Genomic DNA, 16,945 nt, shown 5'->3' on the forward strand with positions numbered 1-16,945 from the left:
GATGAGGTGTCACATGAGGGGTGTGGGGAGATTATTATGAGGTGAGGGCATACATGAAGGTGGCAGTAGGTGAGGGGATGAGGTGTCACATGAGGGGTGTGGGGAGATCGTTATGAGGTGAGGGCATACATGGAGGTGGCAGTAGGTGAGGGGATGAGGTGTCACATGAGGGGTGTGGGGAGATCGTTATGAGGTGAGGGCATACATGGAGGTGGCAGTAGGTGAGGGGATGAGGTGTCACATGAAGGGTGTGGGGAGATTATTATGAGGTGAGGGCATACATGGAGGTGGCAGTAGGTGAGGGGATGAGGTGTCACATGAGGGGTGTGGGGAGATCGTTATGAGGTGAGGGTACACATAGAGGCTGATAGTATGTGAGGGGATAGGGTGTCACCTGAGGGGTCATTATGAGTGGAAAGTAAACATGGATGCTCATAGTACTTGTCGGGTTATGCTGGTAATCAGGTTAAGATAAGCATCCTCATAAATGTCATATATGACATTGCGCGTCCTAGTGACCACCATACAGGAATTTGAGCATCTTAGTGACCACCATACAGGGCTGATGGCATCACAGTGCCCACCATGCACTACAGACGGGATACATACAGTATGGATGACCGGTGGGGATGCCAGCGTTCAGAATACAGACAGCAGAATCCTGCGGTGTCAGGTAAGTATACTTACCCTCCCTCTAAATGCCCTAACCCTCTCTCCTGGCTATGGTATCTACCATACCCTTCTGCCCAACCCCCCCACAGTGTAACGTTTTGCCCCCTTTCTAAATTCCTAACCTTCCCACCACCGCAGCATTGCCCTTAGTCCCCCTTTAGTGCCTAATCCCTTTCACGTCTTTACCCTAACCCATTCCACAAACTAAAATTTAGCATTTCGGGATTTCGGCATCTGGTGGTTGTCAGGTCGCCTGGGTTGGTATTGTGAAGACTGGCATCCCAACCGCAGGGTTGCTGAATGCATCCCACTGGCCGCCGTATAGTACAGACAGCACCCCAGGGACTGTCATACAGCTCTGACAGCAACCATAGTGTTTCAAAAGTATAGTCAGCATCCCATTATTTACCAAAAATACATCCGTACAGTAAAGAGAGCCTTCTGGTGACCCCTGTACAAAGTGTGACCACTATACAGTTCAGAGAGCATCCCTGTGACCACCATACAGTACAAAGGGCATTCCAGTGACTACTATACAGTTCAGGGAGCATCCCAGTGACCACCATACAGTACATTTGGCATTCCAGTGACTACTATATGGTTCAGGGAGCATCCCAGTGACCACCATACAGTACAGTTGGCATTCCAGTGACTACTATATAGTTCAGAGAGCATCCCAGTGACCACCATACAGTACAGTTAGCATTCCAGTGAACACTGGAAAGTACAAAGAGTATCCTAGTGACTGCCATACAGATAAAATGACTTTAGTAACTGCCATACAGTACAAAGAGCATCCCTGTGACCACCATAAAGTACAAATGACAGCTATACAGTTCAGAGAGCATCCTAGTGACCACCATACAGTAAAAACGACATTCCAGTAATCACTATTCGGTACAAAGTGCATCCATGTGACCACCATGCAGGGATAACTGCTATTCAGTACTGACCACGTCTTTGTTCCACAGATTTAAAATGTGCAGCATTCTGGATGAGGACTCATTTGGTGGTGACTTTAATTCACAGGAAAGCAGGTAAGGGGTTAAGATGAATCACATTTTAGGCCATCTTCTTTATCTAGCTGTTTTTAATGTTTATTTTTCTATTTACTTATTACCACTTAATTATTTATCGCACACATATTCTGTGTCCCTGTACAGAGAAAATTTGTCCATTTACATCAGCCCTGCCCAAGTGGAGCTTGCGGTCTATGGGGGTCATTCTGGTTGTCTCGCTAAGCAGCCGTATTTTGCTGCTTAGCGAGCCTTCTAACGCTGCCCACCGGGCAAACAAATGCCCGCCCATCATCGCCCGCAAATATCCCCACCGCTTTGTGAATAAATGTTTTGCATAAACATCTATTTGCCGGGTAGCGTGCGGGGCTGAAGTCATTCGACGCTGGCCGACCATTAGATGATTTCTACACTGCTCACAAATCTCAAGGTGCCCATACTCCCGCGGGCATCTCATCGCACAGTACAAAAAGTATCTGAAGCACATACTGACTTCGGATCGCATCGCACGCAAAACGCACACCGTGTATGGGCTCGGCTGACATAGACTTGCGGTGTCTGGGTCCGAGAACTGGGCGGGTGGCTGACATCCTGTGGCGATGTATGTATTGTGTACTGAGGCTGGATGTACAGTATGAGGTATATCACGCTGCACGATGTACTGAGGCTGGATGTATGAGGTATATCACGCTGCACGGTGTACTGAGGCTGGGTGTATGAGGTATATCACGCTGCACGGTGTACTGAGGCTGGATGTATGAGGTATATCACGCTGCATGGTGTACTGAGGCTGGATGTATGAGGTATATCACGCTGCACGGTGTACTGAGGCTGGATGTATGAGGTATATCACGCTGCACGGTGTACTGAGGCTGGATGTATGAGGTATATCACGCTGCATGGTGTACTGAGGCTGGATGTATGAGGTATATCACGCTGCACGGTGTACTGAGGCTGGATGTATGAGGCATATCACGCTGCACCGTGTGCTGAGGCTGGATGTATGAGGTATATCACGCTGCACGGTGTACTGAGGCTGGATGTATGAGGTATATCACGCTGCATGGTGTACTGAGGCTGGATGTATGAGGTATATCACGCTGCACGGTGTACTGAGGCTGGATGTATGAGGCATATCACGCTGCATGGTGTACTGAGGCTGGATGTATGAGGTATATCACACTGCACCGTGTGCTGAGGCTGGAGGTATGAGGCATATCACGCTGCACGGTGTACTGAGGCTGGATGTATGAGGTATATCACGCTGCACTGTACTGAGGCTGGATGTATGAGGTATATCACGCTGCACGGTGTACTGAGGCTGGATGTATGAGGCATATCACGCTGCACGGTGTACTGAGGCTGGATGTATGAGGTATATCACGCTGCACGGTGTACTGAGGCTGGATGTATGAGGTATATCACGCTGCACGGTGTACTGAGGCTGGATGTATGAGGTATATCACGCTGCACGGTGTACTGATGCTGGATGTATGAGGTATCTCATGCTGCATGGTGGACTGAGGCTGGATGTATGAGGTATTTCACGCTGCATGGTGGACTGAGGCTGGATGTATGAGGTATATCACGCTGCACGGTGTACTGAGGCTGGATGTATGAGGTATATCACGCTGCATGGTGTACTGAGGCTGGATGTATGAGGTATATCACACTGCACGGTGTACTGAGGCTGGATGTATGAGGTATATCACGCTGCATGATGTACTGAGGCTGGATGTATGAGGTATATCATGCTACATGGTGTTCTGAGGCTGGATGTATGAGGTATATCACGCTGCACGGTGTACTGAGGCTGGATGTATGAGGTATATCACGCTGCATGGTGTACTGAGGCTGGATGTATGAGGTGTATCACGCTGCACGGTGTACTGAGGCTGGATGTATGAGGTATATCACGCTGCATGATGTACTGAGGCTGGATGTATGAGGTATATCATGCTACATGGTGTTCTGAGGCTGGATGTATGAGGTATATCACGCTGCACGGTGTACTGAGGCTGGATGTATGAGGTATATCACGCTGCATGGAGTACTGAGGCTGGATGTATGAGGTATATCACGCTGCACGGAGTACTGAGGCTGGATGTATGAGGTATATCACACTGCACTGTGTACTGAGTCTGGATGTATGAGGTATATCACGCTGCACGGTGTACTGAGGCTGGATGTATGAGGTATATCACGCTGCACGGAGTACTGAGGCTGGATGTATGAGGTATATCACACTGCACGGTGTGCTGAGGCTGGATGTATGAGGTATATCACGCTGCACGGAGTACTGAGGCTGGATGTATGAGGTATATCACGCTGCATGGTGTACTGAGGCTGGATGTATGAGGTATATCACGCTGCACGGTGTACTGAGGCTGGATGTATGAGGTATATCACGCTGCACGGAGTACTGAGGCTGGATGTATGAGGTATATCACACTGCACGGTGTGCTGAGGCTGGATGTATGAGGTATATCACGCTGCACGGAGTACTGAGGCTGGATGTATGAGGTATATCACGCTGCACGGTGTACTGAGGCTGGATGTATGAGGTATATCACGCTGCATGGAGTACTGAGGCTGGATGTATGAGGTATATCACGCTGCACGGAGTACTGAGGCTGGATGTATGAGGTATATCACACTGCACGGTGTACTGAGGCTGGATGTATGAGGTATATCACGCTGCACGGTGTACTGAGGCTGGATGTATGAGGTATATCACACTGCACGGTGTGCTGAGGCTGGATGTATGAGGTATATCACGCTGCACGGAGTACTGAGGCTGGATGTATGAGGTATATCACACTGCACGGTGTACTGAGGCTGGATGTACAGTATGAGGTATATCACGCTGCACGGTGTACTGAGGCTGGATGTATGAGCTATATCACGCTGCACGGAGTACTGAGGCTGGATGTATGAGGTATATCACACTGCACGGTGTGCTGAGGCTGGATGTATGAGGTATATCACGCTGCACGGTGTACTGAGGCTGGATGTATGAGGTATATCACGCTGCACGGTGTACTGAGGCTGGATGTATGATGTATATCACGCTGCATGGTGTACTGAGGCTGGATGTATGAGGTATATCACGCTGCATGGTGTACTGAGGCTGGATGTAGGAGGTATATCACGCTGCACGGTGTACTGAGGCTGGATGTATGAGGTATATCACGCTGCACAGTGTACTGAGGCTGGTTGTATGAGGTATATCACGCTGCACGGAGTACTGAGGCTGGATGTATGAGGTATATCACACTGCACGGTGTGCTGAGGCTGGATGTATGAGGTATATCGCGCTGCAGGCATATATAGATGTAACTTTTTGTCATGATCCAGATTCCAACCAGTATATTTATGGTTTGTGGGAGCTGACAGGAGCACGCAGAGGAAACCCATACAAACATGGGGAGAACATGCAAACCCCACACAGGTGGAAATCAAACAGGTAAGCGCGGTGGTACATTGGGTAAAGTAGAGGTCACACAGTAACATATATTTGAGGAATAATGGATGGGATTTGTGGGACTGGTTTGGGTTATATGGTTTCATGCCCTCATGAAATGAACATAATTACAGAGCTTTTTGTTTCCCCCACCTTATTATTGGACCCAGGGATGGGATAATAAGCCCATTGCCAGCATACGGCAGGTGCATACTTTGGCAGTGTCCGTATGAGGCCCGCAGCCAAGGCTTGTAACGGGCAAACCAATTCTGCATGTGTCTGACGTAACCCAGAGACACCTGTGCAATGTAGGACAGCAGGCGGTGCAGGAGATCAGCGCCTTCACTGACAATACACAGTTAATTGTTATTCCCTCGCTGCTGCTTTCCTGCACTAGATATGAGTGCACTGATCTCAGAATCTGCTTTTGTGTGCTGCTGTCCTGCGATGATGAAGTCATCTCCTTAGAGTTCCACCCTGACATCATCGTGTACACTACTGTAGAGTTACTCATCAGTAGCCATGACACTCTGAATTTGCTGAAGTTTTCTCAGAAATCCCCTTTTCCAGTCAACGTTGTCTCATTTTACAGTCAGGGCTGGAATTCAGGCAATGGCAGCCTATACTGAGCCTGTCCATTAACTTGGGGGCCAGTGACATCACCAGGCACTTAGGTCATGTCTGTGTCATAGTAGCTTTGGGCTTCCTGAGGGATCATAGTGGGATGGTTTGAGTGTAAACGTGTGATTCAGCGCACCCGTGTAACAGCGGTACAGCCACCAGCTGGCGGTCCTCCATTCCTATCCTGTACATCGTATACTGCGCTCGCATCGTACACCTAGGTAAGCGCACTCTCTGCGACGTCATGAAAAGCTTTTCCTACACATAAGTAATGTATGTAATAAAGAGGGTTCCGCATCATTTGACAACATGGTCCTATACTGACATGCTAAGAATGTTGACTAAATATCGGTCCCCTGCTTGTGGCTCATCATGGTGCAGTGGCGTTTGCCCAGCCTGGCGATGTCAGGTAATACAGAGTTCTGGAGGTGTCATCTGATCCAGCGGTGATGGCACTGTGGAGGTACTTATTATCTGCGTATGGGCCCAGGTGTCAGTGTGTCAGTGTGCTGGGACCGCAGGTGTCAGTGTGTCATTGTGCTGGGACTCCAGGTGTCAGTGTGTCATTGTGCTGGGACCCCGGGTGTCAGTGTGTCATTGTGCTGGGACTCCAGGTGTCAGTGTGTCATTGTGCTGGGACCCCGGGTGTCGGTGTGTCATTGTGCTGGGACTCCAGGTGTCAGTGTGTCATTGTGCTGGGACCCCGGGTGTCGGTGTGTCATTGTGCTGGGACTCCAGGTGTCAGTGTGCTGGGACCCCGGGTGTCAGTGTGCCATTGTGCTGGGACTCCAGGTGTCAGTGTGTCATTGTGCTGGGACCCCGGGTGTCGGTGTGTCATTGTGCTGGGACTCCAGGTGTCAGTGTGTCATTGTGCTGGGACCCCGGGTGTCGGTGTGTCATTGTGCTGGGACTCCAGGTGTCAGTGTGTCATTGTGCTGGGACCCCTGGTGTCAGTGTGTCAGTGTGCTGGGACCCCAGGTGTCGGTGTGTCATTGTGCTGGGACCCCGGGTGTCGGTGTGTCATTGTGCTGGGACTCCAGGTGTCAGTGTGTCAGTGTGCTGGGACCCCAGGTGTCAGTGTGTCAGTGTGCCATTGTGCTGGGACCCCGGGTGTCGGTGTGTCAGTGTGCTGGGTCCACAGGTGTCAGTGTGTCATTGTGCTGGGACCCCGGGTGTCGGTGTGTCATTGTGCTGGGACTCCAGGTGTCAGTGTGTCATTGTGCTGGGACCCCGGGTGTCGGTGTGTCATTGTGCTGGGACTCCAGGTGTCAGTGTGCTGGGACCCCGGGTGTCAGTGTGTCATTGTGCTGGGACTCCAGGTGTCAGTGTGTCATTGTGCTGGGACCCCGGGTGTCGGTGTGTCATTGTGCTGGGACTCCAGGTGTCAGTGTGTCATTGTGCCGGGACCCCGGGTGTCGGTGTGTCATTGTGCTGGGACTCCAGGTGTCAGTGTGCTGGGACCCCGGGTGTCAGTGTGCCATTGTGCTGGGACCCCGGGTGTCAGTGTGTCAGTGTGCTGGGACTCCAGGTGTCAGTGTGTCATTGTGCTGGGACCCCGGGTGTCAGTGTGTCATTGTGCTGGGACTCCAGGTGTCAGTGTGTCATTGTGCTGGGACCCCTGGTGTCAGTGTGTCAGTGTGCTGGGACCCCAGGTGTCGGTGTGTCATTGTGCTGGGACCCCGGGTGTCGGTGTGTCATTGTGCTGGGACTCCAGGTGTCAGTGTGTCAGTGTGCTGGGACCCCAGGTGTCAGTGTGTCAGTGTGCCATTGTGCTGGGACCCCGGGTGTCGGTGTGTCAGTGTGCTGGGTCCACAGGTGTCAGTGTGTCATTGTGCTGGGACCCCGGGTGTCGGTGTGTCATTGTGCTGGGACTCCAGGTGTCAGTGTGTCATTGTGCTGGGACCCCGGTTGTCGGTGTGTCATTGTGCTGGGACTCCAGGTGTCAGTGTGTCATTGTGCTGGGACCCCGGTTGTCGGTGTGTCATTGTGCTGGGACTCCAGGTGTCAGTGTGTCATTGTGCTGGGACCCCGGTTGTCGGTGTGTCATTGTGCTGGGACTCCAGGTGTCAGTGTGTCATTGTGCTGGGACTCCAGGTGTCTGTGTGTGTCATTATGCTGGGGCCCCAGGTGTCAGTGTGTCATTGTGCTGGGACCGCAGGTGTCAGTGTGTCATTGTGCTGGGACCCCGGTTATCAGTGTATCATTGTGCTGGGACCCCGGGTGTCAGTGTGTCATTGTGCTGGGACCCCGGGTGTCAGTGTGTCAGTGTGCTGGGTCCGCAGGTGTCAGTGTGCTGGGTCCGCAGGTGTCAGTGTGTCATTGTGCTGGGACCCTGAGTGTCAGTGTGCCGGGACCCCGGGTGTCGGTGTGTCATTGTGCTGGGACAGCAGGTGTCAGTGTGCTGGGACCCCGGGTGTCAGTGTGCTGGGACCCCGGGTGTCAGTGTGTCAGTGTGCTGGGTCCGCAGGTGTCAGTGTGTCATTGTGCTGGGACCCCGAGTGTCAGTGTGCCATTGTGCCGGGACCCCGGGTGTCGGTGTGTCATTGTGCTGGGACAGCAGGTGTCAGTGTGCTGGGACCCCAGGTGTCAGTGTGTCAGTGTGCTGGGACCCCTGGTGTCAGTGTGTCAGTGTGCTGGGACCCCGGGTGTCGGTGTGTCATTGTGCTGGGACAGCAGGTGTCAGTGTGCTGGGACCCCAGGTGTCAGTGTGTCAGTGTGCTGGGACCCCTGGTGTCAGTGTGCTGGGACCCCTGGTGTCAGTGTGTCATTGTGCTGGGACCCCTGGTGTCAGTGTGTTATTGTGCTGGGACCCCAGGTGTCAGTGTGTCATTGTGCTGGGACCCCGGGTATCAGTGTGTCATTGTGCTGGGACCCCGGGTGTCAGTGTGTCATTGTGCTGGGACCCCGGGTGTCGGTGTGCCATTGTGCTGGGACCCCGGGTGTCGGTGTGCCATTGTGCTGGGACCCCGGGTGTCGGTGTGTCATTGTGCTGGGACCTCGGGTGTCAGTGTGTCAGTGTGCTGGGACAGCAGGTGTCATTGTGCTGGGACCCCTGGTGTCAGTGTGTCATTGTGCTGGTACCGCAGGTGTCAGTATGTGTCAGTGTGCTGGGACCCCAAGTGCAGCCACCTGGATTTCTGTTCAGATTCATAGCGGTGGCTTTGGGATCTCGCTGATCCATTATTGGGCTTATGAGTGGCTGTATGATCAGGGTGTAGTACAGGGTTCCGACAGTCGGGATCCCGACAGTCATTAGCCCAACGTTGAGATCCCAACAAGCCGGACTTAGACAGCATGGTGAGCGCAACGAAGCCCCTTGCGGGCTCGCTGCGCTTGCCACACTGCGGGCACGGTGGCTCGCTACGCTCGTCACCTATTCTATTCTCTCTCTATGGGGGTCGTGGACCCCGTCTGGCACCCGTATGATCATGCAGCATGGCCACAGAAAGTTACTTTGTACGGGATCGTAGGCGCAGTGTGAGATTGTCGCCACTCCCCCATTCCCCCCAACAAGCAGTTCCAGTCTCTCAATATCGTCCTAGTGGCAAGGCCATCGTGACACGTGGTGAAGTGAGATGCAGACACGATAATCGCTCCGCTGTGAAAGCATTGGGTTTGCACACACCGCTGAATCCGGCCAATTGTTCCCTTCATCGTACCTGCAAGTGTGTGTGATATCTAACTCCGAGCCACTCGTTCTACACAGAAGACACCACAGAAAGAAGTAAGAACACTAGTCATAGTTAGCGAAGCAGACGGAAGAGAAATCTGGGATTTAAAACGTTATCTCTTAGTTACTGGAGAATGGTTTGCACAAAATAATAGCACCTGCTCCTTCTTATAATCATCCTGGCAGCCACCTGACCACTTCCAACTACATATGGGGCGCATTCGGCGCTGTTTCTGCACCCGGACACCTTGCACTTTGCGGACAATCATGAAAATCATTGCTGAATTATTCCACCTAACAGCAAAGCTGAGAAATCGCTAAGTCTCCCCCTGTGGACCAGGCCCTTGTATTCTTTGTTCCGCTCTCTCTCCCCTCTCAGCGTAACCAGCATGAGGAGATTTGTCCCTGCAGTGATCAGCCTGTTGGCGGTGCATGGGTTAAAGGGTGGATTTGTGGGGGGGGGGGGGGGGGGCGCAGGACCCTCTCTCCTGTGACTGCACACGGCAGATGCTGTTTCCTCTCATAGGAAATCATTGTTTTCCAGCCTGTGTGATTAAAAGTTGTTTCAGGATCCCGAGGAAGGCTACCCTAAATACGAATAAATAGTTTGTACAACACGTTTGTACGTAGAGGGATCACCCGTCTCCTCGTCGTATCGGCGGCCTGTGCGGAATACTAAATAGATATTAAATAAAATTAGAAACCTTTGTTTTCACAGCAGCCGCGCCGAATGTAATTATAACAAATGGGAGGGTTGTGGGTGCGTGGAACGCAATCCCGGGAGAGGTGGTAGCGTTTTGCGCTGTTGTTTTTGTCAACCATTTATTTTATTTTTTTATGCATTTATTTGTGAGATTGTTCCACTGATATTATTTATGAGAACTGGATTTTGCCCTAACAGAAAAAAAAAAGTTACATTTTTTCATGATAATTTGACCTCCAGGGTGCGCCATATAATCCTCCCCCCTCCCCACACACACGTTTTTATTAATCTATCGGGGGTTTCTCTGAGTAGAATAAGAGGATACACTAAAACACAGCAAATAGGAAGCAGATTGCCGCTTCATACATGTAGGAAGTCGTCTTATATAAACAGTCACAGTAATATTTATTATTTATTTATTAGCAGTTTCTTATATAGCGCACACATATTCCGCAGTGCTGTACAGAGTATAGTTGAACAATCACATTAGTCCATGCACCAGTGGAGCTTACACTCTATATTCCCTACCACATGTACACGCACACACAGACAGTCTAGGGTTAATTTGTTAGGAGCCAAATAACTTACCAGTATATATTTGGATTGTGGGAGGAAACCGGAGTACCCGGAGGAAACCCACGCAAGTACGGGGAGAACATACAAACTCTGCACATAGTGGGAATTGAACAAATGACCTCAGTGCTGTGAGGCAGCAATGCTAACCATTACACCATCCGTACTGCCCCATATATATAACACATGGTGGGTATAGAACCCATGACCTCAGTGCTGTGAGGCAGTAATGTAACCATTACACCATCCGTACTGCCCCATGTGTATGTGTGAAGGCTTCCATGATGGGTCAGGACTGCAGGTGATGCCTGAGTGACAGTAGGGTTCAGGGTGAAGGGTATCGCTGTTATGGATGGGATCAGTAGTTGGAGGTTATGCTGAACCTTGTAGTGCCGTATTGGACGATCTAGGGGTGTCTCTACGTGAGTAGGCTTGACGTTTAGAAGGCACTTTGCTGTGACTACTGGCCTCATATGGGGGTTTTTACTTCTGGATTTCCGACAGTTGGAATCCTGGCCCATTTTCACCTAGCTTGACAGTTGATCAACAGGCGGAACATTGAATAGTGGTGAAAACAGATGCGGATTGTCAAGATATGGCGGCGAATTCGACAATCCAAGGCCGTTCCCAACAAAACAGATTGGACTGGTTTGAAATTCGGATCTGTATTGTTGAGATGCGCCTTCAATGTTTACCACTAATAGTCAGATTGTTCAACGGTAGTTTTCAGTACCCTGTACGTTACCTTGTAATTATTTTTTTTGTTTGCTATGTACGGCGCTGCCGACACTTTGTGGCACCTTATAAATAAACTAACTACTACTACTACTACTAGGTGACATTCACAATAAAAAAAATACTCATTTTCCTTATATTGGGATTTTCTACAAACGGACTGAAGCGCGCTTAGTAGGAGCTGCCATGAAGAATAGTTGCGACAGTTGTTCTGTCCTGCAGCGCTAAATACGGATGGATCGAGCGAATGTTAGCAATCTGCGCAGGCGGCAAATCTTGACCCATTGAGTGTGAGTGATTTTCAAAATATCCAGAAGAAATACCAGCGTCGCTCACATTTGTTATATAAATTCAAATAAAAAATGTTGCCTTAAAAAGATATTTCCTATATAAGGTCACATTACCGGTCATTATGATGAATACGAATGTTTGCTTGACAATTTTCACAGCTATTTTGACAAATGAACTCGGCACTCAAAGGGTTAAATGACCTCCAAGCATTTCTGAGGGGTGCACGTATGGCTGTTACCCGCTTGCGGCTGGTTAGCAGTAGGGCGTAGAATAAATGCGCCGTGGGTGTGCGCAGGTACTGGGGATCTCTCAATCATTGGGACGTAGGCGGTGCGCTTGCAGAGATGAATTTGACTTTGTAAATACCAGCAGTCTTCAAAAGGGGCTTCGATGGTGGGAAGCGGTTAGAATTGTCACCGCATTCGGCGCAACGCAGAATTGGGTCCACGCTGCATGTTTTCCTGTAGTTGCTCATTGAAGTACAGAGCCCCAGACAGCCTCGTGCAGGCGTTTGTCAGGCTGAGCGACGTAGTCACAACCCGTCAGGTGTGCGTTGGGCACCGACATGAAGCCCTGGTGAGGTTATTCCACCTTCAGAGACATCCAGACTCCACCTGTGTTTGCTAGCGCAGAGCATATATCTGTAATCTCTCCGCAGAGACCCCGTGTTATCCAGGACTCCTGTCTCCTTCTCGTCTCCCAGGGAATTCCAGCAGCGTCAGTGTAAATTAACCTGGCAGGTGGCCCCCCCCCACCCCCACCCCTCCCTGGGAGCGCAAGGTGCTGGCTAATGATACTGAGTATCTCATTACACTCCTGCCTGTTACTTTCCCGATCAGGAGCAGAATCGTCCCCTTCTTCAGCACCACCCTTAATATACACTACCCCCCCCCCCCCTCTCCAATTAGATATAAAAATTCTCAGCCCGTTATGGAAACTCATTATCTGCGTTCCCGCTACTGTGCTGTAATCGTGTCGTCTTCGAGGAAAGTAACAATGAAACTCTCGGTTAACCCTTAGAAGTCAGAGGTTTTCCTGGCGCCAAGACATAACGTGTTTATAATACAGCAACTGGCGGGCCATCGATGGCCGGGGTGGCACAGTATTAGCAGACAAAGATTATAGATTACACAGGAGCCGCCCTTGGGTACGGTGTCTGGTGTATACATTTAGTTACCTGGGTTTACTTGTGCCAAATTCTGCTTTAGTATTATTATGCTTGGTACTTGTGTAATATCTGGGCGCACTATTTTTTTATCGCATGCCTGTACTTAAGGCATGCGATGCGACGCGATTGGACCCGATTTTCGGGGTTTTTGGCCGTTCCTGTTACAATGTAAAAATAGATTTTTACATTGGAACCAATGTTAAATGTCCCCCAGACCCGATTTTTAATTGTATACCCACCCTGATGGTTAATTATGAGGTCAAATGCCCCCCCCCCATTGTTAACGCCACCCCACGATCAACGCCAACCCGAAGCGTGGCAAGCGGCGGCGTTACGCGTCCTCTGACCTTTTCATACCCCCACTATCCACGCTGGAGTTGATTTTATATAGTGTGGCGAGCGCAGCGAGCCACTGAGCCACTGAGCCCGACGCGTGGCGAGCGGACGCGTAATACATGTGAAGTAATGCGCGTCACCTCACAGGGCTCGCTGCGATCGCCACACTATATAAAATCAATTCCACGCCGACGAGGATAGTGGGGGTATGAAACGGTCGGAGGACGCGTACCGCCGCCTCTCGCGGGCTCGCTGTGCTTGCCATGCTTCGGGTTGGCGTTGATCGTGGGGTGGCGGTAACAATGGGGGGGACATTTCACCTAGTAATTACCCATCAGGGTGGGTATACAATTAAAATTCGGGGTCTGGGGGGGCATTTAACATTGTAATCAGCCATCAGGGTGGCTGTAAAATGAAAAATCGGGTCGAATCGGTCGCATCGTATGCGATTTGGTCGCATGCGATACGATGCGACCGATTTTTCCGACCCAATGTCAAAATCGGGCGCCCAGATATTACACAAGTACCTTCTGCTTCTAGGAGGAGGATATGGCGCACTATTGACAATGGCGGATATCACACAGGTCTTGTGGCCGGTTACGTGGCTTTGTGATCCAGGGCGTAACGTTCCTGGCATTATTTCGGGTCCTTCTTTTACACTGTACGTTTGGTGTAAGAGGACAAACTGGGAGTGGGGCAATTGCCCTCTTAATGGCGGATATTATACCCGGTCCATTATTGTCTCAGAGCTGCCTTATATACAAGTTTATTATGGTTGAGCCCCTGTATTTGTATTTATTAGAGCACGTGGTCACAGGCCACTGCACCCCAACCAGGGAACGGCGAGTGCCGTTTTCACCTCATTTGTAGGAATGGCGAGTGCGGTGGTACTCTGTATCTATATATAGAGTACCACCGCACTCACCATTCCTACAAATGAGGAAACGCATATAATAATATATTATAATAATATATATATTAATGGAAAATGTATTTGTCATCCACGTTGACCAGTGCGATACAAATCTGTAACCACACAAAGGGCCACATGTTGTTAAGACCGCGCCATTGTCTCTTCGATCTCTTTCTTTCATTTGCGACCTAACCAGGGCTCCGACATGCAGTATTTCAGGATAAACCCATAGAAGTGATATGAATGAACAGGGTGGTCCTGTAGTGGCAGGGGGGCGGGACTCCAGAGTGACGTCTCACACGCTTCCCACCAATGGCGTTTCATGCGGAGCAGGCTGATCATTCACCCCAACAACGGCATGTGGGTGTGTATCAGCGCCCGGGGAGGGGGGGTGACACACACACGCATTGGTGCTTTTACAGAACTGCACCTATGATTGTTAGGGACCTCTATGTCGGCAATAAGGTGGCAGCTTGCAGTTCCGCCACCTGAATTTTCACTTCTATTCCATTGTCAGTGCCTTACACATTCTGATGTGTCTGAATGCTCTCCAGGCTAGCACGCTGCCCGCCAGTGACAGCTTGTGCCCGCCAGTCTGACGTCCGCCAGTGACTGCCCCTCGCCCAGTGACTGCGCAGCCTTGCCGCTGTGTAAATGGATGAGGTTAATAAATAATGAGAGGCAATCTGCAGAATAAGAGAGCAGGCAGTGTATCAGTGTTTACTGGTGACAGCACGTGGCGCAGCGGCGTATAACTAGGGTTGTGTTCAGCCGCAGCAGTGGCGGCAGGCATTGCATGGCTGAGCTGCAGCTATATAGGACAGCAGTGACTTTTCCCTGCGGGATCTCGCAGCAGCCTCTTCCCCGTTGACTGTCTAGACAGTAATTGTGTGTACCTGACTTAATGAATGTATGTAACAGCCCCTTGTCCTGTCCTCGTACAGATGTGAGTGCCTTGTCCAGCACAGCCCTGTGAAGCCCAGCATTGTGCTGGGAGGCCGTCGGAGAGAAAGGGGGGATCCCTGTTAGTAGTGCAGGCAGAAGAAGAGGGGGGACCTTGTCCCGTTTTGGCTTGCAGAGATAGTACATGCGTGTTGTTAGGGATGCAGGAAGAGAAGCCAGTTTACTGGCACCACGCCCCCCTTCCCGTTGCTGGAAGAGACCAGAATGCAGAGTTAACAGCAGCATCCCCACGTTCGTGTCCCATTGTTTTGGGGTCCACAGTCGTCATGTTTGCCCCCCCTCCTGCGTTAATACTGCAAGCTCCCTGGGCTCAGTCGCTCTCTTGTAGCACTGTGACCCCCGGACTACCGGACCAGCACCTTGTAAAGAGAGTTATTGCAGTCAGGGTGAGAACAAAGGGTGCTGACGGCCATGTTTTTGTACCCCCCCCCCACACACACACACACACACACACACTTGGGGAGTGAATGTCGGACACTGCGATTCTGGTTGCAGCATTTTAACCCCTGGTGACCAAGTGCGTGGGAGCGCTTTTGCGCCGTTAGGTCAAAGAGACAGTGGAGTCATTATGCTGGAAAGGCCACTCTAGTGGGAGCTTAACCTCCGGCATGCCAGCATGACCCGGATGAGACGGGCAGTTGGGCATTTAACCCTGTAATGCCCATCACTTGTGGGAAGAGGAAGGGGTGGGAGGAGAAGGTCCAGTGTCTTATCTGCTGGTGGCATGACACATATAGGCACAAAACTGGGCACCTGATTGGCCACATCTTACCTCATGGATTACTGCATCTGTGGCATGATCTCATCACCCCAGCAGCAGCACCTCCTGCCTTCACATCTGCTTCCCAGGAGGGGGGACAGTGCACTCCCTACCTCCTAATAACTGATAATCAATACATCTGATCTCTCTCGTCCGCACGCATTCAGCCTGCCAGATGGCTTCAACTAACAGCTGCCACCTGAGTCCCTATTTTATGCAACCCCAGGTGCATTGTGGGGCATGTAGTCCTTGGTGTGAGCTGGCCTAATGCTGTGCATGATTTAAATGTTAAGCAGGTACTTGTCCTTAACCCCTTCTCAGCGTCCCCGTGGGGTCTCACAAATCTTTACATTGGAAGCGATCACTAGAAATATGAATTTGTGTATTATGAGGACTTCCCCGCTGTTTTAATTGAAACGCATAAAAATCTATATGTCTTACATTCCAGCCCAAAGTCGCGCAAATTTCCTCCTACGTTTTCTTCCCTGTAAAGTTTGATCATTTTGTGGAGTTTTTTTTTTTCCTTTCCCAAATGAACTCTTGTCCCCTGTGGGTGCAGATGTTCTAATGCTGAGGCCTTTTTGCAGTTTTGCATGATATATGAGGTGTGCGGCCCCTCCGTCCCCTGCCTGGATGTCAAGGCCAGGGCAGGTTGTGAACTTTTAATTGTTGCAGGCCTGTGTTTGCCCCCTGCCCGCGTGATGGAATCAGCAGGCAGAGCTGAACGATGCCATTTCTTATTCCGCTGCCATGTTCGGCCCTTCACGGCTAAACTATTGCCGTTTCCCAGATCAATGCATCGTCTGAAAACCAACGACTACAGAAAATTCTATGAGTTGTCACGGTGACACACTTTTTGGTGTGCCAGCTTTGCGGCACACTCACTCGCCTGATTGTGGTCCTTTCCACACCAGGTGAAAAATGGATAAAATTTGGGGCGAGATGCGCCCACTTCTCCGGCATTGTGTGAATCGCAGATGGTTTCAGAAAGCCGCTGGATTGGTGGAAATAAAACCAAACTGCTATAATAATGTAAGCCTTTAATACCTGAAGTAACCGCC

The 16,945-nt window shown here is 50.6% G+C and overlaps 1 protein-coding gene across 1 annotated transcript in view; it reads left to right on the plus strand.

Annotated features, from left to right (window-relative positions):
• The first annotated feature begins 589 nt into the window (after positions 1-589).
• The window catches only part of LMNA (lamin A/C), a 109,541-nt gene continuing 93,185 nt past the window's right edge, over positions 590-16,945 (plus strand). Inside the window, exons 1-2 of the mRNA XM_083166506.1 lie at positions 590-673; positions 1,644-1,709. Of these exons, the coding sequence (XP_083022632.1) occupies positions 613-673; positions 1,644-1,709 (127 nt within the window). The 5' untranslated portion in view covers positions 590-612. The remainder of the gene's footprint in view (positions 674-1,643; positions 1,710-16,945) is intronic.

The sequence above is a fragment of the Crinia signifera genome, chromosome 12, assembly GCF_055691185.1.
Source record: "Crinia signifera chromosome 12, ASM5569118v1, whole genome shotgun sequence".
In the NCBI taxonomy this organism is placed as follows: Eukaryota; Metazoa; Chordata; class Amphibia; order Anura; family Myobatrachidae; genus Crinia; species Crinia signifera.